At 50.7% G+C, this 24889-nt stretch overlaps 1 protein-coding gene across 5 annotated transcripts in view; it reads right to left on the bottom strand.

Annotated features, from left to right (window-relative positions):
• Positions 1-24854, bottom strand: part of PI4KB (phosphatidylinositol 4-kinase beta) — a 26645-nt gene extending 1791 nt beyond the window's left edge. For 2 of the 5 annotated variants that reach the window (XM_049616262.1, XM_049616265.1), the window contains exons 1-10: positions 23937-24502; positions 15386-16322; positions 8186-8413; positions 6937-7164; positions 5188-5297; positions 4534-4638; positions 4195-4318; positions 3262-3527; positions 573-705; positions 199-319 (exon numbers count right to left, since the gene is read on the bottom strand). In XM_049616262.1, coding sequence (XP_049472219.1) covers positions 199-319; positions 573-705; positions 3262-3527; positions 4195-4318; positions 4534-4638; positions 5188-5297; positions 6937-7164; positions 8186-8413; positions 15386-16294 — 2224 coding nt within the window. In that variant the 5' untranslated portion in view covers positions 16295-16322; positions 23937-24502. Of the gene's footprint in view, positions 1-198; positions 320-572; positions 706-3261; positions 3528-4194; positions 4319-4533; positions 4639-5187; positions 5298-6936; positions 7165-8185; positions 8414-10810; positions 10856-15385; positions 16323-23936; positions 24503-24799 lie in introns of those variants that run through there. The other 3 variants (XM_049616261.1, XM_049616263.1, XM_049616264.1) reach the window with 3 other exon arrangements.
• Between the last annotated feature and the right edge of the window lie 35 nt (positions 24855-24889).

Here is a 24889-nt window from a genome sequence, read left to right as displayed (position 1 = left end):
AAGTTGCAAAAGAAAGAGGGCCCTAGCAAAAGGGGGGGGGGTATCTACTCGGCCGGCCCCCCCCCCCCCCCCCCCCCCGTCTTGAGGTGGAATCCACTTTTTGGAAGTTCCATGCTCCAGGGCCCCAATATGAGTGGGAACCCTGAAGCACTATGGGCACTGCCCTGTCCCCAAACATATGGCCTCTTCCCAGCCCACCTTGCTGCATGATCTCGACGATCTGTACCACTTTGTCCATGTGCTTTCGAGCAGCAATCAGCCCCTGCAGCATCAGCATCTTGTAGTAGTTGAACATGTCGCCATCCAGGCCCCCCATCACCTGTGAAGGGACACTTGTGTGTGCACAGGGCTCAGTGTCCTGTAAGCCAGCCAGGACCCCCTCCGTCGGGGCAGACACGGCAAACTCCATGACTTCCCCGCTCTCTTATCAGGCAGGAAGCCTCCCAGGACATCCAGCCTCACCCTGACTTGCTGCCATTTCTGTTGTTTGTCCCTAATTTGGGGGGAGCCCATAGCTCCCTCTCCCAAGACAGAGAAAGGACATAGTGAGGCACCTCTCCTTCCTGACTCACGTCCACAAACTCTGTGGTCAGCTTAAAGGCTGACGTCTCAAAGCCCAGGTTTCGGGGTGAGCTGGACAGGATGAAGCCAAAGTCGATGTGGATGATGTGGCCTTCTGCATCCAAAAGGATGTTTCCATTGTGTCTAAGGAGGGGGCAGAGGAGAGAAAGAGGCAGTAGTAAGTCTGACTGAGGCGGGAGCCTCAAGCTGCAACACACTGGCCACGTGATACCAGGCAGGGGCACCTCCTGCCACGTTTGTTGCTGCTTAGAACTCTGGGCCCAACCTCCTAGGACCTAAAGCTAACAGTGGGAAGGGAAATCAGAAAAGTAAACTGCTATCAAAGGCCGTGGAATCTGAAATTGTATTATGATTATTTTTGAAATTGCATTAACAACTGAAAACAGTTTAAGAATATCCCCATTTTCCAAAAATCATGCTTCTGGCACCCAAACTGATCCCAAATAGAGCACCTGGAGGCAAGGAAAGGTCTCTAGCTCCAGCCAGCTGTCTCAGAGGCCAAGCCCTCTGCTCAGTGGGAGGCCTCCAGTCAGAACATACTTTACCTGTATTTTCATGGTAATTCCTGTCAGCCCCTCGCAGAGCAGAGCCCCACTATAAGAGCACAGGCCGAGCGGAGTGTACGTGTAAAACAGCGTGGTGCTCTGAGCAGGAGATTCTAACTACGTGGTAAGATCACTAACGTTAAAAGAAAAAAAATCTCCGGAGACAATTCTTACAGGCTAGCTGCAGGAAGAAGAGTTAGAGGGAGAGAAATCCCAGGTCTCCGTGATCCCCCCAAAATGGCCAGCAGAAGGAGGAACAGTTAGCATGCCAAGCATGTGAGCCCGGTCCATTCAGCCTAACCCTCTTTCTCAGTGTCAACAGAGGCTTTGGCAGGCTAAGAGCTCCTGGTCTGAAGACCCCTTCTCTAGGTCTGGTGTGACTGGCTAAAAGAGGGGAGAGAGGGGGAGCCAGTCCCACCTCAGTCCTTCCTCCTTGGGGAAAGCATTACAAATTTAGCAATACAGGCAGTCTTGGGAGCGAGAAGGGTTTTAGATGTCCTAGTCCAACCTTTCATTGTACAGGTGAGGAAACAGAGGCCCCAAGAGAAGGGACTTTCATGCCCACGGCCCCATGGCTATGGAGGGGCGGCTTCTCTCAAATGCTGGAATCCGCTCCGCTGCAAGGTGGTCCAGGGCTCTCCGCAGCAGTTAAGGAGATCTTACACCTGATTCTACCTGATTCACTGTCACCAGTTCTCTCCAGTGGCTGATCCATTCACAGATTGATGACATCTGCTCTTTATTTTACAAGGCTTATCAGCTGCCTGACCCCTCACCCTCTTTAAAGGATGATCTCTACTCTTCCAAACACACTAGTTTCCTACAGGAAAGCTCAAAGGCCTGACTAGCACCTGCCCGCCTGCCACCCACTTACTCAATCCGGGGCTCAGCTCCAGGCTCTCTGGGCCTTGGGTTCAAAATCCTACTTCTTCAGGGATAGTCTAAAGCTTGCAACCAAAATCCTTACAAATAATCACATTTCCTGTCGGCCTGTGCATGCAGAGCCTCTGCTGGGTTCCTTTGTAGGGCTGGCTGGGTAGAATAGGCAGAGGTCCTAAAAGCTCCTGGACCCTCATTTCCCTTGGGGGAAGGGCCTGCCTCACAAGGTTTTCGTTGGCTTTTAATACGAGAATGCCAGGCCATGACAGGTACTTAACGGATGTGAGATTTCTGTTAAACATCCCATTAGTCAGATCTTCACACACTGCCATGTTACCGGGAGCCCTAGGAGCTCAGGCCACTGCATCCTGTCTTTCCAGGAGGCTGCCCTCTATCCAGTGAGAGGTGCAACTCACAGGAACATTCAGGATGCTGACCTTGAGTCACTCACTGTCCGGAGACAGACTCTCTAAGACAGACTTTCTCAGGGGTAACTATCTCTGTACAACACGTTGTTCACCTATATGTGAAGTAGGACCTCACAAAGTTCAATGTGATATTGAAAGAAATGACCACTCTGGGGGAAACAACAGACACTTAAAAGCTTTGGAAGTCATGTGTTGGAACAAGAAAGGGAGTATGGGGCTGGGAGGTACAACTTTGTGTCCACCATGTCCCTCACATGCATCTTGTCTCCTGCTCTCGGTCACCGCCACCACCACCCTCAGGCCGGGCCTCAGTACCTCTTGGCTTTGTTGCTGAAGACCCGGATGAGTCCAGCCTCACCCTCAGGGCTACAGGGGCGGTCACCGAACGGTCACCGAACACAGACTGGACCCTGTCACTCCTGTACCTGTAGACTGAGGCTCCTGGGCCTCACAAGGGAGGCCCTCCGACCTGGCCTCGGCTTACCTGCGGTGCCTTCTGCTCCCTCTGCCAGGCAGTGTGGCCCCGGCTTTCAGCACACTGGGCTGGTCCCTCTCCTGGAGGGTCCCTGCCCCACAGCGCCCTCTAGCCTCGTCCTCCTCATCCTTCAAGACACTGCCTGCTCAATCCCTTGCTCCTCCCCTAGGTCCTTCAGGTCTCCGCCTCTGTATCCTAGTACTTGTCAGCCTGCCTCCCTGCTGAACCCGCGCGCAAACACGTCACTGCTTCAACTGTGCTGTTCGTTCCACTTTGACATCTAGGCAACGGGAGGCGGGGAAGAGTGAGAACACACATGAAGGGCCAAGGTTAGGATGAGGAGTTCACCCACCTGTCCTTCACTTGTAGCAGGTAGCAGACCAAGCAGTAGCCAGCACAACTTTGCACAAAATTGCGCTGGGCACTGAGGAATGCCTCAGTGGTATAACTGCCGTGCTCCTGCAGGAAGTAATCGAGCAAGGAGAGCTGTGACTGCTTCTTCACCTGGTGAATGGACACAGCGTTGACCACTGGTTCAATCATGCCGCTGTCAGCCGAAATCACAAGGATCTTGTATGGCTTGATCCACAGGGGCACTCGCTCCTGTTCCCAAATGGACTGTGAGGAGACACAGAAGCATGCGACTATCATCTTTCCAAACTGGGGGAGGAGGTTAAAATCCCCCTCTGACCTCAACCTTGGACAGTCCCCATGGTTTTGGATTCTGGATCATCAAGTGAGTAAAAAACCCACTGATCCCACTGAGGACCAGGGAGGTTTGAAAGAAGTCCAGGGCCCGACAATACACAGGGAGGTATGTGAGAAAAGCATCGGATAGATAGAAAGCCCCAAAAAGGCAAAGAAAGGATTTAGGTGCAGAAAAGCCCTCCCTAGAAAATGACAATATTTTCAGAAAGAACTGTATGAAACAGGCGAAGCTGCTTGCAGGCAACCAATTCAAAGGTTCAGGGGATCGACAGCACACTGCAAGCCACCTGCCACAGGCCAGTTCAGAGACTAAAGGACAAACCCAGCCCCCAAAGTTCAGGGATCACAGCAGACACGGGCCACGAAAAGGCCGCGAGGGGTCATTGTGGAGCTGTTCCCATGGTTGTACTTCCTGGGGAAGTGCACTGGGGAAGGAACACCAGCTCAAGTTGTGTCTGCATCCAAGTTAGCCCCGGGCAGAAAGATGGGCCCCAGCAAGCGCTCTGCGGGACAACCTGCACGCTCACCTCAGCTGGCTGTTCACCTTTGTCCCCCCCCCCCCCCCCCCCCCTCTTACCTGCAATTGCTTCAACACCTGGAAGGCCAGGAGCTCCTGCCGAAGGTCATCCCCACACTTGACAATGACTGACAGGAGCCGCCAATTGGGGAGGTGGCCATAGGGGGAGCCTTCTCTGATCCGCCTGTGAAGAAAGAGGCAAAAGCAAAGGGTGATGCTAGGAAAGGACAGACATTTCTTCTGCCCGAAGTCCAGATCAAACTCCCCACAAGGCAAGGACTCAGAAGCCTGGGAGCCTGACAATTTGGGAGAGGCTGATGGACAAGACAGGGGGTGCGGTGAGTCCCGGGTCGCCTGCAAGCTCTGGAAGGGCCTAGAGACCACTCCCACCTGACTCACCTTACTTTCTCCTGCCAGGGCTCTTTGAGAGCAACTGCAGAAGGGTCTTCTGGGTCTCGTCTGAAGGCTGTGGGGGTGTGAGCCAGCTGCTCCGAGAGCCGCCGTCTAGCAGGAAGAAACTATATCATTTGCTTGGAGGAGACACCCCAGAGCCTCATGTCCCTGTCAATGCCGGAATTTCCTGTACTCTTTCCTTGACTCTGGGCACACAGAGCTAGAAACCTGGCTGAGAGTGTTGCTAACCTGGTGGTTTGTAATCATGTTGCAATGCAGGTTACCAGGCCCCATTCCTCCACCAAGACTCTGAGTCAGATCAGGTGTGGCTCTGGCATCTGTGCTTCCAGCAAGCTCTCCTCCCCTCTCCCTTGATTCTGACACGTGTAGTCCTCAGACTGGGTCCGAGAAACGCTGTTCTAATTCCGTCCTCTGGTGCTTTCATCCCTTTGGAGTCCTCTTAAAATGTAATGTCCTTCTGCGGTAGCCCAGTAATTTCTCAACCTGCACCTTCACTGCCTCAAGTTTTGTGGTCTCAGGACAAGGATAGAGTAAGGAAAGAGAAGAGGGAAAGACAGGCTGACACACAGGAAGGGGACAGAGACAGGCAGTGCCTGAGAGGGAGGAGGAACAAGGGGCAGGGTGGTAGCCTGGCCATACCGGATGTCCCCTGCTGCTATAAACACAGGCTCCTTGCTCTCCTGGCTGGTGATGCTGTCCACAGAGAACTGGGAGATGTTGTCACAGCTGTTGGTGTGCACTTCAGGGAGCTGAGAGAGGAGGGGACCATAAGTCAGAAGTGCCAAGCACAGGCCTCGCTTCTGTCATCTACTCCTCCAGCCACTCTGCCTGCTTGCTGCCTCTGTGTCACAATCACCCCACCACCTTATGGATGCTGTTCCAGAAAGACTGCCCTGGTTCCATGCCATCCTCACCACCTGGACCCCAAACGCCTAGGCACTCACACAGGCCTTACAGCAGTGTTTCTCTAGGCGTGGACTCTACCTGCATCAGAATTGCCTGGAACGCTGCTAAAACACAGATTCCTATTTCCTGCCATCAGTCTGAAGTAGAATTACTGGGAATGGGATCTGGAAGTCTGAACTTTTAACAAGTTCTCAGAAGACCCCAAGTGTGCTCAAGTTTGCACAGCCCCGCCACAACGGCCACAGAAAGCTGGACTTCAGGCCTTCTACTAGGTGTTGTCCACAGCTTTGGCCTCATTCTCCCTTAGGAGAGAACAGAGCCTCTCCCGACTAGTCGCCTCTGACTATTTCTTCAGTCTCAGCCATTCAGTCTTATTTCCCCATCTCTCTCAAATACAAATTATTCTACCAGACCCCAGGGTCCACAGCAAGGCCTTTCCCTTCTCCTTCCTTCGCAGTGGATCCCTTCTCCTCAACTCCACTCGGCACTTACTGCACACTGTCCTGTTGTATATCCTAAACAAAAATTTTCCCCTTAGATGTCTGTGTCCAGTCTCCCTAATTGGACTGTAAGCTCAAGGACAGAGAGTCTGTCTTCACAAAATGAAATGTGGTTGTGTCACAGTCCTCCATAAAATGTGGCTCTGGCTCTGCATGAGAGTCCAAGTTTCTTTCCATGGTTGATAGGATCCTTCCTACAACCGGGCCCATGCCAACCTCTCCAGCCTCCTTCTGCACCACTTCTCACCCACACTGCACATCACAGTCACACACAATGTCCTTCAGTTCCTCAACCGGGCCGAGCTCTCTTGTCCTCCGCCTTTGCACATTTGCTACTCCCTCTGCCAGGAGTGCTCTGTCCAGTAAATTCCTACCCATCTTCAGGCCCCCATTGACCTATTACTTCCTTAGGAAATCATCTGAGGTGTGCCCAGGCCCAAGTCTGTAGTAAGTCCTACCTCTACCCTCAGGTGCTCCCGTTAACGCCCTGCCCTCTGCAGCACAACTGGGGTCTCGCCGGACTATAGCTACCTGCTGACTGGTCTTGTCGTCTGTCTTTTCAGGTCATAACTCCTTGCAGGCAGGGGCCATTTGCACAGCACTCAAGGTTGGCACAAAGAAGGCCCATAAATATTTCTTGAATGAATGAATGAATGTATGACTTATCATTCTCTGTTTCCATAAGACAGCTTTATATAGCAAATGTTCAATAAATACTCTAAGTTTCCCTCACTCCCTGGGGCTTAGGAATTCATCCTTATATTTAACCTAAATTCCTTCAGCAGGAAAACGAGCTCCACCTGAATATTCCAGACTAGCTCTGTCCAGAGCCTTTCCCCTCATCCCCGTTACTACCTAGCTCATTCGTATGGGCACTTGCCTCAGCCTGCCTCTCAGGGTGTGTGGTCCTGTCTCAAATATAACGAAAGCTCCTGGAGAACGGGCGCTGGGCCCCAGTACCACCTCCTGGGAGCTCCCTCACCTCCACCTGCAGCTCGCCGATGTCATCCACCGACCAGGCCTCGTCATCGTTGTCATAGTTGGGCACGGTGCTGAAGCTGCCTGCCCGCTGCTCATGGGTGATACCGCATTCGGGCAGGTTCTCCACGGACCGTGTGCTCCGAATTCGGTTCTCGGGTATCCGGGCGGGGACGTTGGTGGTGTCAAAGTTTTCACATTCGAGGACTTCCACATAGATCAGGTAGGGAGCCTGGCAGGGTTGGGTGCAGTGGGTGTGAGACCAGTATTTGCCACTTAGCTCCACCATCGTCTCCCAAATCTCCCCTCTGCTAACACTGTCCTTCTAGCTGCCCACTCCTAGCTCCAACCCTTGCCTGTCAGTCCCTTGACACTGTGAACACAACATTCAGGGCAGGAACTTGTCCTGCAAACACGCATTTCAAGAATTTGTGTGAGAGCATGCACAGGTTTTAGTTTTTTTTTTTTTTTAATGTTTTAGCTGAGGGGCGCCTGCTGGCTCAGTTGGAAGAGCATGTGACTCTTGGATCTTAGGGTTACGGGTTTGAGCTCCATGTTGGGTGTAGAGATTACTTCAAAATAAAATCTTTAAAAATAAATAAATGAATGAATGAATGAATGAATGAATGTTTCAGCTGAGCTCCCACATGTACAGATGATGCACTTAGGCAAAACTATTGATTATCACCATCAAAGAGGCCTGGAAGCCTCTGGGGGTTTGTCCTAAAGATAGACAAAGAGACTAGGGAAAAGCTGGGTGCTGTTCCAAGCAGGGTTCTAATCCTCAATACTTCTTCTGAAGAAGCCGAACCTTAGTACTCATTCCAATCAGCACACAAGTTCAGCTAATTCTCTCCAACGTGTGTCTGGCATCCTTCTCTCTCCTCCCTGCCCACTCTGATGAGAGAAGGTCTTAGAAACAAGAGATTTCTCTACTCCCACTGTCACTGTGCCTGGAAAGCCTAAGAGTTAAAGATGGGCTGGAAGGAGGTTGGAGAGCAACTCTCCTGACCATGGGAAGAGGAGGACTAGAAAAATTAGGCCTCTCTGGGACCAGAAAAAAGGCCCAAGAAGGGGGACAAGATGGCCCCAGGATCACAACAGCACTGAGGTAAAGTCAAGATTGACAGGCGCACATGAACCGTGAAGGAGTCCAGGATGTTGGTGCAGCATACCTGGGCATATACACAAACCTGGACAACCATGGGAGAAGAGTCAAATGTAGGGCTGGGTTTGGGCCAGAGTCCACCTACCTTGTCCTTGGAGTTGAGGACAACAGCCTGGGTGTGGGGCACTCGGACCACGTGGTGGTCAAAGCCAGCAGTGGGCAGCCAGACTCGGGCAGGGAGCTTATGGTTGAGCAGGGAGAGCTCTGAGATCAGCCGCTGTGTTTTCTGCTCTTTGGTGGGGAGCGTGGCCAGCCGCTTGCCAATTGCCATCAGGGACTTGATAAATTCTCGCTCAGGAGCCAGTCTGACGGGCTACAGGGGGGTGGGGTGAAGTAAAAGACAGTGAAGAGACCATAGAAAAAAGTGGGCCACCCACTCAGTCACTCCTGGCCGTGCAGGCCAGGGATCCGAATGTCTGAACCCTAGGGAAGGAGCTACCTTTCAGCACTGGTAGCAGATCCCACCACTCCACCCCAGACAACCTGAGCTGGGTATGTAGAAAAGCCAGCCCACTCCTCCACAGGCTGATTCTTGGGTGGGAGGGGGGCATGAATGTGGGTCACTGGGAGGCACCCCTCTTCTCTTGGCCCTGAGCTCCTTAGGAACTGTCCCAAGGCTTCAAGATGGGTGGAGCGGACGGAGAGAAGAGCTGATTACACCTGACATGCTTCACTCGGCTCAAGGTTCTTGGGCTGAGTCTCTGCTGCAGGGCTCTGCCAGAGCCCACATGGCTGGGGAGGGGAGCTCTGAGTCACTATGTCCCCTTGCAAAGAAGGAGGACTTACGCCATTCAAATGACTTCTGTTACCTTCCATGGCATCCCCCTGGTCCACCCCACGGTCTCTTACAAGGGGTCATTGCACATGCAGGGGATGAGGAGGGGATGGGAGTAGACTTTGCATTAATGAAGGAACAATCTATGGGGACAGAAAAAGGAGATGGAGGGAGGGAGGTGCGGGGAGGTGGGTGGAGAAAGCAATAGCTCCTTTCAGCCCTTGCCAAGGGCCCTGAAGGCCTGTCTCTTTCAGTGGTTCTTCCTTAGGTCCTCTTCCCCCTTCTCAGGGACTAGCGTCCCCTTATTAGCTCCCTGCTGTGGCCTGGCTCCGCAGGCTGGGTACTTCGTCATTCTCAGAAAGGGCAAAGTCTGTCTGGGGAGGGAGGTGGGAGTTGGAGGAAAGATGGACACAAAGAAGGGCTCTTTTCCCAGTCCAAGTCCTTCTATCATAAGGGCACTTTATCAAGGTAGCCAACCAGCAGCTCCATCCCAGCTCCCCTCAGCTATGTAAGAACAGTATCTCCTCTTCTGGTAGAAACAGTATTTCACTCACCAGGCCTTTTTCTCCCTCTCTGTGGGTCCTGTTTAGTTTCCTGAGAATTGAGAATTTCTACCCTCACTCCCTTACACTGCAAAGAAGAGCTTCTTTTGAAAGCTGGGCAGTACCAGGCCCATCTCCGCATGTGCAAAAGGCCAGGGTTCAAAGGAACAGCTCATCTCTCAGCCTCTGCCCCACAGGGGGGCTGGCTTAGGGCTCCACACAATAATGAAACAGGGTATCAGAATCAATCAGGGTTGCTCTGGGAAACAGGGTTGGAAAGAGATAAAGACAGGAAGATTGCAGAACTGGGCTTCTGTGGCCCCTGGAAATATCACAGGGGCCTCATGGAGAAAGCAAAAGAAAGGATAAGGAAATTTGGAGACTCACTCCTTCATTCATCCTGATCCCCTAATCCATCCACTCAGGTGGCAAATGGTCACTGTTCCAAGGACCCTCCACCCCAACCAATTCAGAGTCATCTTAGATTAGAAAAGGCAGAATTCCTTCCCATCCTCCAATCAGCATTTGGGTTGGGGGCCCCTACATTCCTTGAGTATGTTGGAGATGTGACCCCAGGCCTCGAAAGAGGCTCTGCCACATGGGAGGAGATAGGAATCATGATTGAAAGGAAATCAGCACAGAACGGAGAAAATTGACTGGGTAGATAAATCAAAAAGAAAATGTAAAAAAATCATCCAAACTCCCAGAGGGTCCAGCATTTCCTCTCACGTCTCTGCCCAGCAACAAGGTCCAAGACCCTGTGGGATCAGAGGGTCACGGGGTTAGTCCAGAGGGAACAAGAAAGGAGAATGCAGATTAAGGAACCTCCTGGCAGTGAGCTGGGAAAGGGAAGAACTCAGACCTGGAAGAAAGGTGGTTGAAGCTAAAAAAGAAAACCAGCTGTGGGGAGGTAAAACTTTCCTTCAGGCCAAATCCTGTTTGCTTTTGGAGTCTGCTCCCCCAGCACAGGGGCTAGCATTTAGAAGGGCTGAATAAATATTTGATGGTCTGATGGCAGAAGCCATAGGGAAAGGGTTCTGGGTGGGGGAAACAGGATCCTGGGGGTTTCTGCCAAACAGTTCTTGGCGTGAATCCAGGGGTAAATTCTACCTCTCTCCCAGCTGTTTTCTCTAGAGACCCAGGAACAGGGGCTGAGTCACGCTGCATCCCAGGTGCATCTGGGAGAAGGCCCCACCTGGACTCAGGGTACTAGAGGCAAAGGACGGGGGATTCCTCCAGGCTGGCGAGGCCGGGTGGGAGGGGCGGTTCTCCCAGGAAAAAAAGGCACCTTTTAACTCCAGCCTTGGCCTGGGGACTCAGAAGACCTGGGGACGGAGAGGAAATGCGGCCACAGGGGGAGCCTGCCACCCAGTCCCAGCCTGGCCCCACTTACGGAACTGAATGAATTATCAATACTCTCGGTGCTGGAGGAGAGCTCCTGGGAAAGGGCCAGAGGGCAAAGGGAGGAGGAGGGGCAGGGAGGGAGGGGAGAGAGACAAAGGCAAAGAATTTAGCTCCAACCTGGATCATAACAGCTTCTCTTGTGATCTCTACCTTGCTGCTTTAACGGGAGAAAGTCAACCCAGAAACACCACTTGCCCCAATTCTTGACACTTGTGGGAGACACTGGAAGGCTGCTGGCTCAGACCTTCGTAAAAGAAGGGTTGAAGAGACAGAGGGTGTGCTTTTCACTTTCTGCCCTTCTCTCCTTGCCTGAACCCAGCTCTCCCTCTAACATCTGGGTGCCTCAGGGCGGTAACTGCCCTGGCAAGCTGCCTGCTTTCTCTTCGTCCACTCATGCGCTCCCACCCAGAGTCTTCTCTGTGGAAACCACCACAAAGGGACACATTTGTTACACAAATGTAACAAGCTGTGTAGCCCCCATACTGGAAAGCCCGCATTCCTCCAGCTTCTTGGAAACAGCAGGGAGGAAGGAGAAAAGCTAAATTTTCAGTGTCAAGGGTGTCTCCTCTCCAATCAGCCTCATTATCACCCTGGGAAGACCAGTCCCAACACTGAAGCAGGTGACAAGGGACACTCCAGAGCCAGGAGCATGACACCTCGGGGCTAGATGCTGCTGGGCATAAAGGAGGGGATGACTCTATCTACCAAACCTCCGCAGGCTTCCTATCAGGTTATTTCATGCCCCACTCAATAAATTACAATTCTTGGACCCAAGTTGGGGAGCTGGCCCTAGCTGCATCCACCTGAGAAAGCTGAGCAGCTGGGTAGCAGCCATCCAGGTCCCAGGTGAGGGGATTTGTCTAAATCTCACCCTGTGTCTTACTGGTGTCTAGAGCAAATCAGGGGAAAGGGCTAGTGGTCAAACTCTCCTCCAGCGGCTCTGTTGCAGCTCATGCACAGACCCATCCTGAGTTCTGTCTGCCAAGGTCTCCCAGGGCAGGGACAAAGGGGCAATACCTGTGCACCAACCTGCAGGAGGGCAGGGGCCTGGCCTTAGGAGACAAAGCCCTGGGAGGTCCCGGGGCAGGAGGGCAGTGGTCACTGAGCTTCTACTTTGCAATCAGGATGTCAAGCATCTACTTAATTCCATTCCATGGTTTACATTCTCTTCTAGCTGGAGGTCCTACAGGCAGATCATTCCTTGAAGGATCTGGGGAGAAGGGCACTTTGAGGGAGAAGGCAAGCCAAACACTCTGCCAAGGCAACAACTCCTCTGCTTTGGGTAGGTAGGCAGAGGTGGGAGGGAGAGCTGAGGCAGTGAGGAGGATGCCAGAGTCTGTTCTGACTTAGTGGCTCAATTTCTACCTATGAGCTGGCTGGGGAAGAAACAGCAGGCAGGATATTGGCTCCGTGAGCAACGCTCCAGCTGAGTCTTCCACAGACGGGCCCTGTCTGACTCATTAACAGCCCTGGGGGAAGGGAGGTATATCTGTCCTACTCTGTAGGCTTGAGTCACTCATACTGAGTCAGCTCCAGGACAAAAGCTGAGGCCAAGAAGCTGACATCACACCGCATCAGGATGGAAGGCCCACCGGGGTTTCCAGTGTGACACGTGGCAGATTTCTCTGTACAAAGGTTGCAGTCCTGAAAAGACAAAGCTCATCTACTAGGATTGTCATTGTGTGGGGACGGGGTGTGGAGTGGGGGTGGTACCTAAATCATCTCTGCTCCCTGGGCCCCTACTCTAGGTCAGAATGTCCAGCATTTTGGTTACAAACGGGAAGGAAAACCACCTGAGCAGAGTCCTCTGGTTAGGCTGACAAAAACTGCTTTGAAGCGGTGGGTCCTAGGGGCTGAAATGGTGAGGGGTGGGAGAAATCCACGCTAGAGCCCTTGGCTGCTGTGGTCCAGAGTGGAAAAGATCCATCATTAGAGGAAAACAGAACCCTGTGTGACATCTGGGGAGGGGACGACTGTGCAGGGAGACTCCGGGCAGGGGGACAGCTAGACCGGCAGCCCCAGGGCCGCCTCTTCTGCAGCCTCACTTTACTCTCCAGAGCTTCTCTTTAGCTAATTTCGTGCTTTGTTTAGTAAGCTGGTGACTTCCTCCTTATACGCAGGAGACAGTTTTTCAAGAGAGTCACGACCTCCACCAAAAAACTGTTAGAACCAATGAATTCAGTGAAGTTTCAGGAAATAAAATCAGGAGTCCCACACTAAATGGTCTCTCGGATAATGGGGTCTCAACATTCCAAGTTCCTGGAGGGACAGGCCGTACTTTATCCTCCAGCCCCCACTGCCTCTGGCACTGGACACTCTGCACACTGTACGACCTCATTTGTTGAGTGAATGAATGTTGCATAACAGGGGAGGAGGAGGAGGAGGCAAACCCATTCCCTTGGTATTGGACCTTGACAGATGTATCCTCAAATTGACAAAGGGGTTTGGAGAGACCTCTGTGCCAGACGCCAGTGCTTGGACCTGTAGAGACATTCATGTTTATTCTCTCACTCCTGCTCTCACGTTTCCTAAGAACGCACAGTGGGTTCAGGTATCTCATTCTGCCAGCATCAGATAACCCAGGAATGCCTAGGGATGGGGTATCTCCTTCCTTTCCTGGATCTAGTGACCCAAGATAAGGTGCCAGGTTGGAAAGAATGGCAGCCAGAGAAGCCATCCCAGAGGATTTAACAGAATACCTAGGTCTCAGAGTCATTCATGATTGCATCTTGGGAAGGAGTTAGAACCAAGGAAGAGGGATCAAGGACCAGCACAGAGTAGCCCTGAGGCCTCAGCTTTTCTGATCCTAAGATGAGGACCATCAAATGCACACAGAAAAAAGCCACGCCTGACAGGAGGCACCAAGGGGCTCACTTCCAGCTGCTCACACACACACTACTATGGGCCTGAGCCCAAGAGGAGGAGCTCCCAAACCCTTCATGACCGTAGTCCCACCAGATCTAAATGATTCTTCTTGTTCTGTAACAACCTCCCTTCATGATTCTGAACTTCCCTGCCAAGCTCAACCAGAAAAGGAAATGGTCCATTTTGGTTCTGAGAACAGTTGACCTCTTCTGCCTGTGCACGGAACTCTGGAAACCTAGATGGCTAAGGCCTATGCCATTCTTCCCCAGGTGGACTCTGACAGCTGAGGGCCTAGGAAACAGATGCTGAGAAGCAAGATGGCCTGGCTGAATGATGGAGGAGTATCAGCTGTGAATTGAGGCCCGGCTGAGCAGCCCTGGGCAAATCACCTCGCCTCTCTAAACCTGTCTCCCCAATGGTAAAATAATCCCCATCTCTTAGGACTTTGTGAGGATGAAACGTAAAGTACCTGGCATGATGCTTGGCACATAATAGATGCTCAATAAATGTTAGCTCTGTTAGCTTCACGATTATTAAACTATCATAACAAAATCCCAAAATTCCAGAAAGCAGGCTCTGTAGTCTCTGTCCCTCCTGCTTTCTCCCTTCCTTAGTCACTCTGATTCAAAGAAGCTGAAAGAAGTCTCATTGTATCAAAACCGTGGGTGGGTTATGTGCCCCACAGGGGCACATGCCAGCACCATGGCTATATGCATTTTCCAACAAGTGCAAATTCCTTGTTCTTTTCTCCCTTCTTTCGTAGGCTGGGCTGGCAGCCAGGATGAGAGCCAGGATGGTGGTGAGTCAGAAGGGGGTACTGGGGCACCATTGTCTGGCTGGGACACCAAGTCACTGACACTTGGTTGTCCCCTGGCAACTTCCCAAGCTATCTGTCCAGACATGGGATGGCAGTTGGGCATAACCTACTGATGTGCTTATCTCCTCCCTGCTCTGGGTCCTAAACTGGACACCCCCAGCTGCTCATGCAGCCTTCTCCTCTTTCCAGCCTTCAAGTCTCTGACAAGCCTCTGGGCATGCCCAAGATTTACTCCACACCAAGACTGCTTCCCTTTCCCCTTTGTGCTTCTCCCAAATGCAAAGTGAAAGATCCCAGCAAGACATCCCTTCTCTGGAGGAAAGGCAGGCACAAGGGCATTCTGCAGATGCCTCAGTGACAGGGAATAAACCTTACTCTTAAGTTGACAAAAAGCAGGATCACTGGGAGTGGGGCAGAGGGATTATGAGGAGGAGGGACCAGGAGAATGAAGCTAAGGCTGTATTTAACAGGCCTTCCCTCCAGCACACACACCATCCCTTTTCCTCCCCCATGGCTGCTGCTCTGAGAGGCTCTGGTAGATACCCCAGGTCTCAAGTCAGGGTGGGAGGGGTCTCTGCCACAGTTCTCAGTAAACAGTTAATGGAAAGGCAGGGAAGTTGAGTAAAAACACCCGGGCAGAGTCAGGAGTGTCAGTCTTGCTGTTAGCTATATGACCCGAGGGAGGTCACTTTATCTCTCTGGGTCTCTAAGTTCTTCCTTTGTAAAATGAGGCAGTTGGAATACATGAATCCTAAGGTCTTTTTCCACTCTGACATCCCATGCTTTTATCAGTGAAATGAAACAGAGGGAAGGAGAGAAAAGGACAGAGGAACTATATGTCTCCATGCCACCTTGCCCCACTGCCCCTTCCAGGCATTTTACCTCATCCTCATTCTCCACTTTGGGGTTGCTGGCTGTTCGTTTCAGGTTGCTGCTGAGGCTTATGCTGGCGGTGGCATCGGATTTAGAGCGCTGGTGAGTCCTTTTAGAGGGAGACAGCCCCATGTCAGGTGCTGGGCTCAGAGAGGGCAGCTCCCTCTTCCGGTGAGCTGGCTTCAGCTCATCTGAGAGGATCAGCTTCCGGAGCTTGGTCCCACGGGAGTGTCGCTGAGTGGAAATGTGCATGTCTGAAGAGTAGGCCCCGAGCAGCAGGGCGCACTGGAGGGAAAAGTTAATGCTTTGGCGGCAACGGTGGACGATGTAGGGCTTGATGGCATCACCCACATCCTCATCCATGTGGATGTACATGTTAAGCAACTGGGGCAGATAGAAATCCACATCCTCATTGCGAAAGCAGAAGAGCCGGTTGCCAATGTAGGCTTGTACTCCAGGCTCCTTGGAGTTGTACAGGTAGGAAATGGCCATGGAGATGTCGAACAGTTTGGACTCAAACAGCCTCAGGAGCCAGGACTGTCTGGCTGAGTTGTTCTGCCGCCGCTTCCTTGCTCCCTTGGCTGTGCCTGAGGCCACAGTGGCCCCCATTTCATCTTCTTCCTCCCTTATCTGGGAAGGTGGATCATCCAGGCAACGGATTGCACTGTCCAAAATATCTCCATTGACCAGCTCCAGCGGGGTGCCTGTGCTAGAGATGGCCACGCCTCCACGCAAAAGCTTGACTTGCTCCAGCACCTCCTGGCAGGCCTTCTGAGCCACCTCGCGGTCAATCACCGATAGTTCCCCAACCCCCTCCGTGATGACGCCTAGCAAGGAGCCCCCGTTATTCCCTGGTGGGCCAGGAGTGGGCTCAGAAATTGGCTTCAGAGGGGCAGGTTCCACCACCATGTCTCCCATGGCCACAGCCAGACTTCGAGCTTCCAAGCTGGAGGAGGAAGGAGAGAGAAAGGAACAGAAAGGGAGACACATACACACCAGTTAGTGGTGGCATCCTCGGGTCTTCCTTTGCCCACCATGAAACCTTCCCAGGCCCCTCCTCTTTTTGTCTTCCTGGACTTCTTCAAAATCAGACGACAAGCCATCTCCCATGGAGCCTCCCCTGCCTACCTCTATGGCTGGTCACATTACTCTTCCTTCCTTCTGCACTTAGCTACTCGGCTTAGCCTCTGTTCCTACCTTGTATTTGCAAAATGTTGCTTTACATGTTATGTTTGTATAGGTGTATACATTCTGCAGATAGACTGGGAAGCAATTCTCGTCTTACTCCCTTGTCTCTAACTCTTCAAATGTTTTCCTATCTTTGTGCTCTTCCTGGGTCTTCCCTGACATGCCTGCCCATAACCTTTTTCTTTTCTTCTTTAATCTGTTATTTCCTTACTCATATAACACTCTATACACAGGTCCTAAGCATCTCACCTTTATTTAGTATCAAAGTCTTCATATATTTTTCTAATCACAGATACTTTACCTTCTCTTTAGACTCAAAGTTCCCAAGGAATAGGGCCAGCAAATAACATCCAGGCTTCACTTAGAAGAAAACAGCTCTAAAACAACCATCAGCAACTCTGCAGAAGTGTGTCATTTCTCTGCTTGTCTGACTTCATGACACCATTCTCTCTTTCTCTAGTGCTGTGGTAGCTGAAGTAAAGTGGAAAGACTCCTGAACTTGGAGTCAAATAGGCTGGGATGGGATTCAAGATCCTGGCTCTGCCATTATGAAATGTGTAATCTTATGCAAACCATCTATTTTCTGAGTTTCAGTTTCCTCAACTGGAAAATGGGAAAAACATCTATTTCTCATTGTTACTGTGTGGAATAACTTCATGTGTGTAGAAGGATCTAGCACAGTCCCTGGCACACATTAGCAGTCAATAAATATTAGGTGACTCCCAATCACCTAACAGGCTAGTAAACAGTGTACACGCATGCAAGTGTGTGTGTGCACACGCATATACTGTTTGTAAGGAAAGTGAACTTGAGTTACACTCGTCTGAGAATCCTCCAAAACATTTATGACAGCTCTCTCCTACCCCGACACTACTTTCCCCATTATCACACACACACTTCAAGAACTGGAAGGGCTGAGAGAAAAAAAAGAACTTGGGCCAGGGCTCATGGGTCTATAACATGCAAACTACAGGGAGGAACAGGAATCACATCACCAAGAAGCTCTCTCTGGAGTGACAAAAGCCACTGCTCTCCTAGAACGGTTGGTTCTTCAGAGCCTCACCGAATCCACATCAGAAGAGTTAGTGCAGAACTGAAGGAAATTTCAAAACGGGGACTGGGAGAGGCACATTGTTAACGTCAGCTCAACCCAGCTCCAGAATCTGACTGTAGTAAGCAATGGGCTCAGAGGCCTCTTCATGAAAACACAGAATGAATCTAAGATAAACTCAAGAGCATGAGCAAGAGGAAGGCAGAATCTACTGTAGAGCTGGAATGCAGGTAATTTCCAACTATTAGTGACATCACCTTGGATGCTTGTGAATCTGGGGACATAGGACTTTGGGTAGGTGAAAAAAGGCTCAAGATACAAATTCTCTGATCACACTGAGAAGCCCCATTTTCCACTGCCACCCTCCCAGGGCCTCTTCTTGAACCTCTAAAACGTTAAAAGTCAAAGCTATTCTGCTCTGCCAATACTATTATAGTCCAGCTCCCTGCCTCCCAGCAGTCCCCACTGAAGTCTTGCTGGAAGACAGATGAGGAACTCTTCTGTTCTCAGAGATCACCAAAAAAGGCTTCTTCAGTTTATCTTTCTCCCAACTCTGTCAAACAAGAAGTTCCCATCCCTGAATTTAATTTCTCCGATGCAGCTTGAGCTCGGAATCAGTAAAAATTTGGCAACTTGTTCATTATCTCTCCTAAAATTGGGCAGCATCCTCTGAGCAGCGGAACCAGCATGGCTGTCTAGGTGGATCTGTCCCTACTCGCAGCTTTAGGTGACACAGGGGTAATAAGGAAGTTTCATCTCCCCTTGCCACACCTTTGCAGGGCTCTCTGCAGCAGAGGGCCATTCTAACTCAACTGAGACCACTACCTTTTAGGTCTGCTGAAAAACTCACATGACAGCTTCAACTGTTTTATGCAACTAACTTTCTTTCCTCAATCTGTCTATGAGTGGTACATCTTTCCCCTTCCCTCTATTCCAGAGACTTCCAAGTCACCAAAAGCTCCTAAAATCCACTTTTCAAAACTTCTGAGAGATGTGAAGTTCAGACAATCTCCCACATTTAGCACCACAGACCTCACCAGGATCTGCAGCAGATGCCTGCCCACATTGATCACAATTGGGATTGTTACTAGCACCAGCAAGGGAGGTAAGCCTGCCATTATTTTTTTGTAATCCCAGGGCTCAGCCAGGAATCCCACATCACAGTACTCAGGGGACTCCTCACTGAACAGATCCCCCATCTAGCAGTCTTTATTCCCTAGGGAACCAGACAGTGTCATGAGGTGCAGGAAAACTGGATTCTTCTCCTATGTAGGAGGCTCTGCCACTAGAAACTACCAAACTGGAGGTGGACCTCCCTGGCCTCTTTGAGCCTCAGGGATTGCTTGCATCTGAAGCAAGTCATGGGGGGAAGGAGGTGTTGAGTTGCCAATTTAGACAATAAGAAACAGGAAAAGGATTTTCTAAAACCTAAATCTTGATATGGTCTTCAACATCAATTCATTCCTTTTCAAAAGCAAAGACAATATAGCTTTGGTAAGTAACCATTCTAAAGAAAGGGAAAGGACTAGAAAGCTAAAGAAGAAACGAAGAAACAGGTCCTGTATTCATCACCCTTCCCCTTGTAAGAGAATTAGAAAAAAGAGGGGTGCCTGGGTGATTCAGTCTGTTGAGCATCTGACTTGATTTCAGCTCAGGTCATGATCTCAGGGTCATGGGATTGAGCGCTGACTCAGACTCCATGCTGAGAATGGAGCCTCTTAAGATTCTCTCTCCCTCTTCCCCTCTCACTTGCATGCTCTCTCTCTCAGAAGAGAGAGAGAGAGAATAAGCAAAAAGAGAAGAAAATCCAAATCTTTAGTATCAAATGGCTCTTATGCTCTCAAAGATGTTCAAACAACTGAGCCCCACATTTCACACTGGGAGTCTAAACTGTCCTTCCAATTAGATAAAGGGGACTGAAAATGCCTCCCCTGCCGCAGTCTAGCAGCTGGCTTCTAGGCACTGCGATGGGAGTGGGGGGTATTAAAAACTGACTAGGCTCCAGAGCTTACTGTCTGGGCAATGTAGGAATCCTCGTCTGAGCATCAGGCGGCTGTTCAGGGCAAAGCGCAGCAGGGGCAGACAGAGAGGCTATACATGCATGTGTTCTATGTGACCTAGGATTTAAGTAAATGTCTGCAAAACCTCTAGGGGGAGGGGATGTTTAACCTGGTTTCCCACTTCTCCTCAAAAGATTCCAAGCAACAACCTTCCACCCCTCTACTGGTCTCCATTAAAGGCCTTCCTGGATTGGCCTCTGCTAGGATAGGAGGTAAAAAGCCCCAAATCAATCCTCTCACCCAGTTAACCACCATTCCCTTCTTGGGGGAATAGATAAATATGGATTGGTTCAAACCAAACCTCATGTTTTTACACGTTCCTGTATTTTCATAGAATAGTCTTAAGAGAACATCTGAATTTCCAAGCAGGTTGGCAAGCTCAATTTCCCTCCCTTTGAGATGGATCATGTGAGTTAGAAAAAAAGGTAGTGAAGCCACTATCTTAATCCTACAAGGTGAGTAGCTGAAAGGGACTGTTACAGGGGCGCCTGGGGGGCTCAGTCGGTTAAGCGTCCAACTTCAGCTCAGGTCATGATCTTGCGGTTCATGGGCTTGAACCCCGCGTCGGGCTCTGTGGTAACAGCTCAGAGCCTGAAGCCTGCTTCGTATTGTGTCCCCCCCACCTCTGTCCCTCCCCTGCCCGTACTGTCTCTCTCTCAAAAATAAATAAAACATTAAAAAAATAGAGACCCTTACAAGTTCATGGAAAAGAAAGGGAGGGTCACATGTTATTTATAGTTACACAGGCTTCTAATAAATAAAAGTGACAATTATATAAACGAGAAGTGTAAATCCTCTAAAGTTCAATCCTCTTTTGTTACGATTAATAAATCAAGAAATAGAGGCACAAGCATTTTATCCAATGCTACAGTGCTAACCTTCAGAAACAAATTGTGATAATGAAGACATTAAAGGAATAGGAGTAGGGATGAATGGAAAGGAAATGTTGATCTCATCATAAAAGTGCCACTGGATTTGTCACCCAGTATATGTTTGCCTTTGATAATAATTTTTCAAACATTTATTTATTTACATATTTATTTAAATGTTTATTTATTTAGAGAGGGAGCTCGTGAGTGTGGGGGGAGGGGTAGAGAGAAAGAATCCCAAGCAGGCTCCACACTGTTAGTGCAGGGCTTGATCCCACAAACCATGAGATCATGAGCTGAGCCAAAATTAAGAGTCAGACGCTTAACCAACTGAGCCACTCAGGCGCCCCTAAGATTTTATATTTTTAAGTAATCTCTATACCCAACGCGGGGCTTGAACTTACAAGCACGAGATCAAGAGTTGTGTGTTCCACCAGCTGAGCCAGCCAGGTGCCCCGCTTTTTTTTTTTTTTTTTAATTTTTTTTTTCAACGTTTTTTATTTATTTTTGGGTCAGAGAGAGACAGAGCATGAACGGGGGAGGGGCAGAGAGAGAGGGAGACACAGAATCGGAAACAGGCTCCAGGCTCCGAGCCATCAGCCCAGAGCCTGACGCGGGGCTCGAACTCATGGACCGCGAGATCGTGACCTGGCTGAAGTCGGGACGCTTAAACGACTGCGCCACCCAGGCGCCCCACCTTTGATAGTAATTTTTAAAAAGAGGTTGCTCTTCCAAAGAGACTCCATATCACCCTAGGCTGCCTGTTGTGCTGTTGAGAAGTTTCTTCTTATATCTTAAAGTCTAACTCAAACCTTCCTTTAAGAAGGTCTCTGCTCATCCTTCCCCCTTGATCTCAATGGATAAGGTAGAGACTGAGTACTATTTTTCCCCTGTAGAAACTCAGGGCTGAACAGTCAAGCAGGCTCAGGCCCTAGCAGGAACCAGGTAAGTGCTTCCCCAAGGCCCCAGTGGGGAGTTGTTATCAGGGAAGAGGGCATTCTCAAGCTACCAGCAGGAGGGTAGGGAGGGCAGTGGTCGCAGGGTAGTTAAGTCAATATTGAATCAGGCTGAGAAGTCTCTGTGCAGGGCCATGGGAGCTGGTGTAGGCAGATTCCAGCCAGACAGCCCAAGCCAGCTCTGGGAGCCCCTGCTGAAAGAGACAGATGGCAAAGAAAGTAACCTGTGCACTCACCTCTCTCTGAACTGTTACTCCCTGTTGCAAGCCCCAAATGTGCTTGGACTAGGCCCTGTCTTGTCTCCTGCTAATTGCTGAAAGGTTCCACCCAAACTTCTTCCCCAAATCAAAGAATTTCAATCTGCTGCTTTGGATGGCATTTGGCAAACATGTTCTCATGCGGCATGGACCCAGCTCTGAGAATGAAGCAGGGAAGCTAGAGGAAACAGGATTTCTCTTTGGGGGTATTTGAAAAGAGTGAAAGTCCTCCTAAAAGGGAAGATGAGGAGGCTGTGCTCTGGCTCAGGAGCAAGGAGGGAGACCAGGAAGAAGGAGGAAGAGGAAGCATGATTACTTTCAGACAGCCTAGAGTCGGAAGATGAATGGAACTTCACCAGCCCTCTTCACTGTCATAGGCCGGGAGACATGGACACAGGGAGCACGTTTCCAAGTTCTTCTCCAGCCATCTCCCTCCAAGGGCTTTCCCACAAACATACTTTCCACCCATAAAATCTGGATTACGGACCAAGTCCAGGAAGAACAGCAGAGGTGGTCAGTAATTTCATGCAGTGGGGCAAAAAAGCAAGGCAAACAGAGGAGGCAGGCCTGGAGCTTGTCTTTCAAACGGACTTATCACCACAGCTGGCAACTAGAAAGACCCAACAGAGAGACCACAATGAAGGAAAAGTCTCAGGTCAGCTAAGCCACTACTAATAAGTGCCTTTTGTCTGAGAAACCCATAATGTTCTGTAAACAAATAAACCAAGTCTAATTTTCCCCTAACCCACATCCTACAAATAGCCTATTACACACCAATGCCCACAGAGTGGGCCATTCTCCCCAAAAGGTCACTCTAGAGGTCAAGTGAGGAAGTCATATGCTGAACCCAGGAATCCTGATTCCGAATGTACAACCTTTTTCTAATGTCTCATGTTCCTTTTCCCAGTTACCCCCCAACCCCACCCCAGGCCTAAGCTCTTATGGAATCAACCAAAACTATCCCAGTAAGCCACAGACAGTAAACTGACTCCTGGATCTGGACAGGGGTGGGAAGACACTCTACTCTGTGATGCCTTAAAGACAAGCCTAAAATTAAGTAATCCAAAACAAAATTTCTCACAACCTCATTCAGTCTCCATGCGGGCCTGTTCATCCCTCCTAGTGGCTGATCCTGAGTAGTCAACAAAGTGTAATCTGATAGGGACTTCTTCAAAACTTGCTCCATCCTTCAGAAACACCCTTCTGTCCAGAAAAGCCTGAGTGAGACAGCTGAGGCTCCCCCTCCTCCCAACACATTTTATCTCAGTTCAAGGTTTAGCTGATCCTGAAATAAGTGGTATGTAAAGATGAAGAATGTGACAGAGAGCACATGAAGACCACATGGAAAACAAAATCAAGTGTCACAAGGATCAGCAAAATCCTTGAAATTCGAGGGAGAAGGTGTCAAAGTTGGAAATCCCGAATGGGAAGGGGCACTGTCAGATCTTTTCTCTTCTATAGGAACAAACCTCCAGAGGTTGGGGGGTTTGAGAAGGGATGAAAGGGAAGCTAAAGAAAGTTACAGGGCTCATAAAGCACTCTAGAGAAGAAGGGTAAGAATTAAGGTCAAAGTACAATGCAAATGGTACTTTGGGAATGCCGATGAGGGCCTGAGATTCCTTAAGGAGAGAGGAAGAGACAATTCTTGGAAGCCAGGAGCTGGGTGGGTGGCAGTGAGGTAATGGAATCAGAAACAGAGGAAGAGGGCCACGGGGAAGTGGAACCCAGTGCTGGGGCTGCACGAAGACATCGGAGAAGAGGGGCAAAATAGGAAAGGGGATGAAGGCGGAGGCTGTGGGAAAGGTTTGGGGCGGGAACACAGATGACGAGGAAGGGCAAACAAGGGTGGGCATTACAAGAGGTGTCCTGATGTGGAAAGGGTTCATGACTTAATAGAAAATAACTCGGGACAGAGGCAACAGGAACGGGGGTGGGGGGTGGGTCCCCGGGGCAGAGGGAGGAGCTAAACAGAAGAGGAAGCCAAAAAAGCATAGGAGGACCCTAGGCTTGAGGGAAAAGAGTGGAGAAGACACTCGGGGTGCAGCTGCCACCAGGACGTCAGTTTTGTAGTTGAACCCAGGTGTGGGGGCGGGGAGAGGCTGTGCGGGACAGGGTGGGAGAGGGCCCCCCACCCCCACTCACAAGGGCCAGGGGGACTCACGGGGTAGGAGTCGCTTACCTCCGGGAGAACCCCGCGGAGGGGGTGCGGGCGGTCGGGGTCGGGCTGCCGACACCGCCGCCTCAGCAGCAGCGGCCGCTCCCGGGTTCCATTGGCCGCCTGCGCTTCCCTGACAGCGGCGGCGGCGGCGGCTGAGCCAGGCCCCGGCTTCGGGGCTGCCCTCGGCGCCGCCTGAGGGGGCCTTCGCGCTGCCTCAAGTTCTACCGAGCCGCACAGCCTCCCTCCCTCCCTCCACAAAAGCAAGACCAAAAATAACAAACAGATAATAAATAAAATCCCAGCAGGGCTCGAGTCTTCTCGTGAGTCCCAGCAGCTCTTCTTGGGATGTGCCTTCCTGCTTCTTCGACGCTCAGGACCCTACCAATCCCATAGCAATCTAAGGAGTCGGCTGAGCTGCCTGCAACATGCCTGTTCAGAAATAGAAAAGGGGGCGGGGAAGAGGCCTTTGAAAGCAGGAGAGGGAGAAGACGAAGGGAGGAGCCTACGGGTGGGAGGAGGGGTCAATCTTCCGAAGGCTAGGAGGTAGCGTATGCCAGGCTGGGTAACCGAAAAGGTCGTAAAAGTTACTGGATAAGGGACGGGACTCCCGGCCTAGAGGAGAGAAGAGCAGGCCAGCAGGCGGGTGCGGACGCCCTGTTAGAAAGGAAGTACAGACATACCGGGTATTTCCATAAGTACCTGAGCATGCAAATTATATGTAAATAAGTCCTTTTGCGTTAGCCACCGAGTTACCGTAATTGCTCTCAGTGGCTTTTCCCCCTCCCCTGTTCCACATGACTCTTAGTAAATCAGACCGTGGGATACACGCAGGGGACCCAGCCGGGAGAGGAGAAAGAGAAAGGGCGGGAGGGGAAGATAGTCACCCTCAACACCCTTTTCCAATTCATCTTTAAGGAAGCTTCCAAGACTACGCCCCTTGTCGCTTCGGAAATGGCGCGGTCCAACCGCGTCAA

The sequence above is a fragment of the Panthera uncia genome, assembly GCF_023721935.1.
Source record: "Panthera uncia isolate 11264 chromosome C1 unlocalized genomic scaffold, Puncia_PCG_1.0 HiC_scaffold_4, whole genome shotgun sequence".
In the NCBI taxonomy this organism is placed as follows: Eukaryota; Metazoa; Chordata; class Mammalia; order Carnivora; family Felidae; genus Panthera; species Panthera uncia.
The sequence above is the reverse complement of the archived record's forward strand: the minus strand, read 5'-3'. Positions and strand labels throughout refer to the sequence as shown.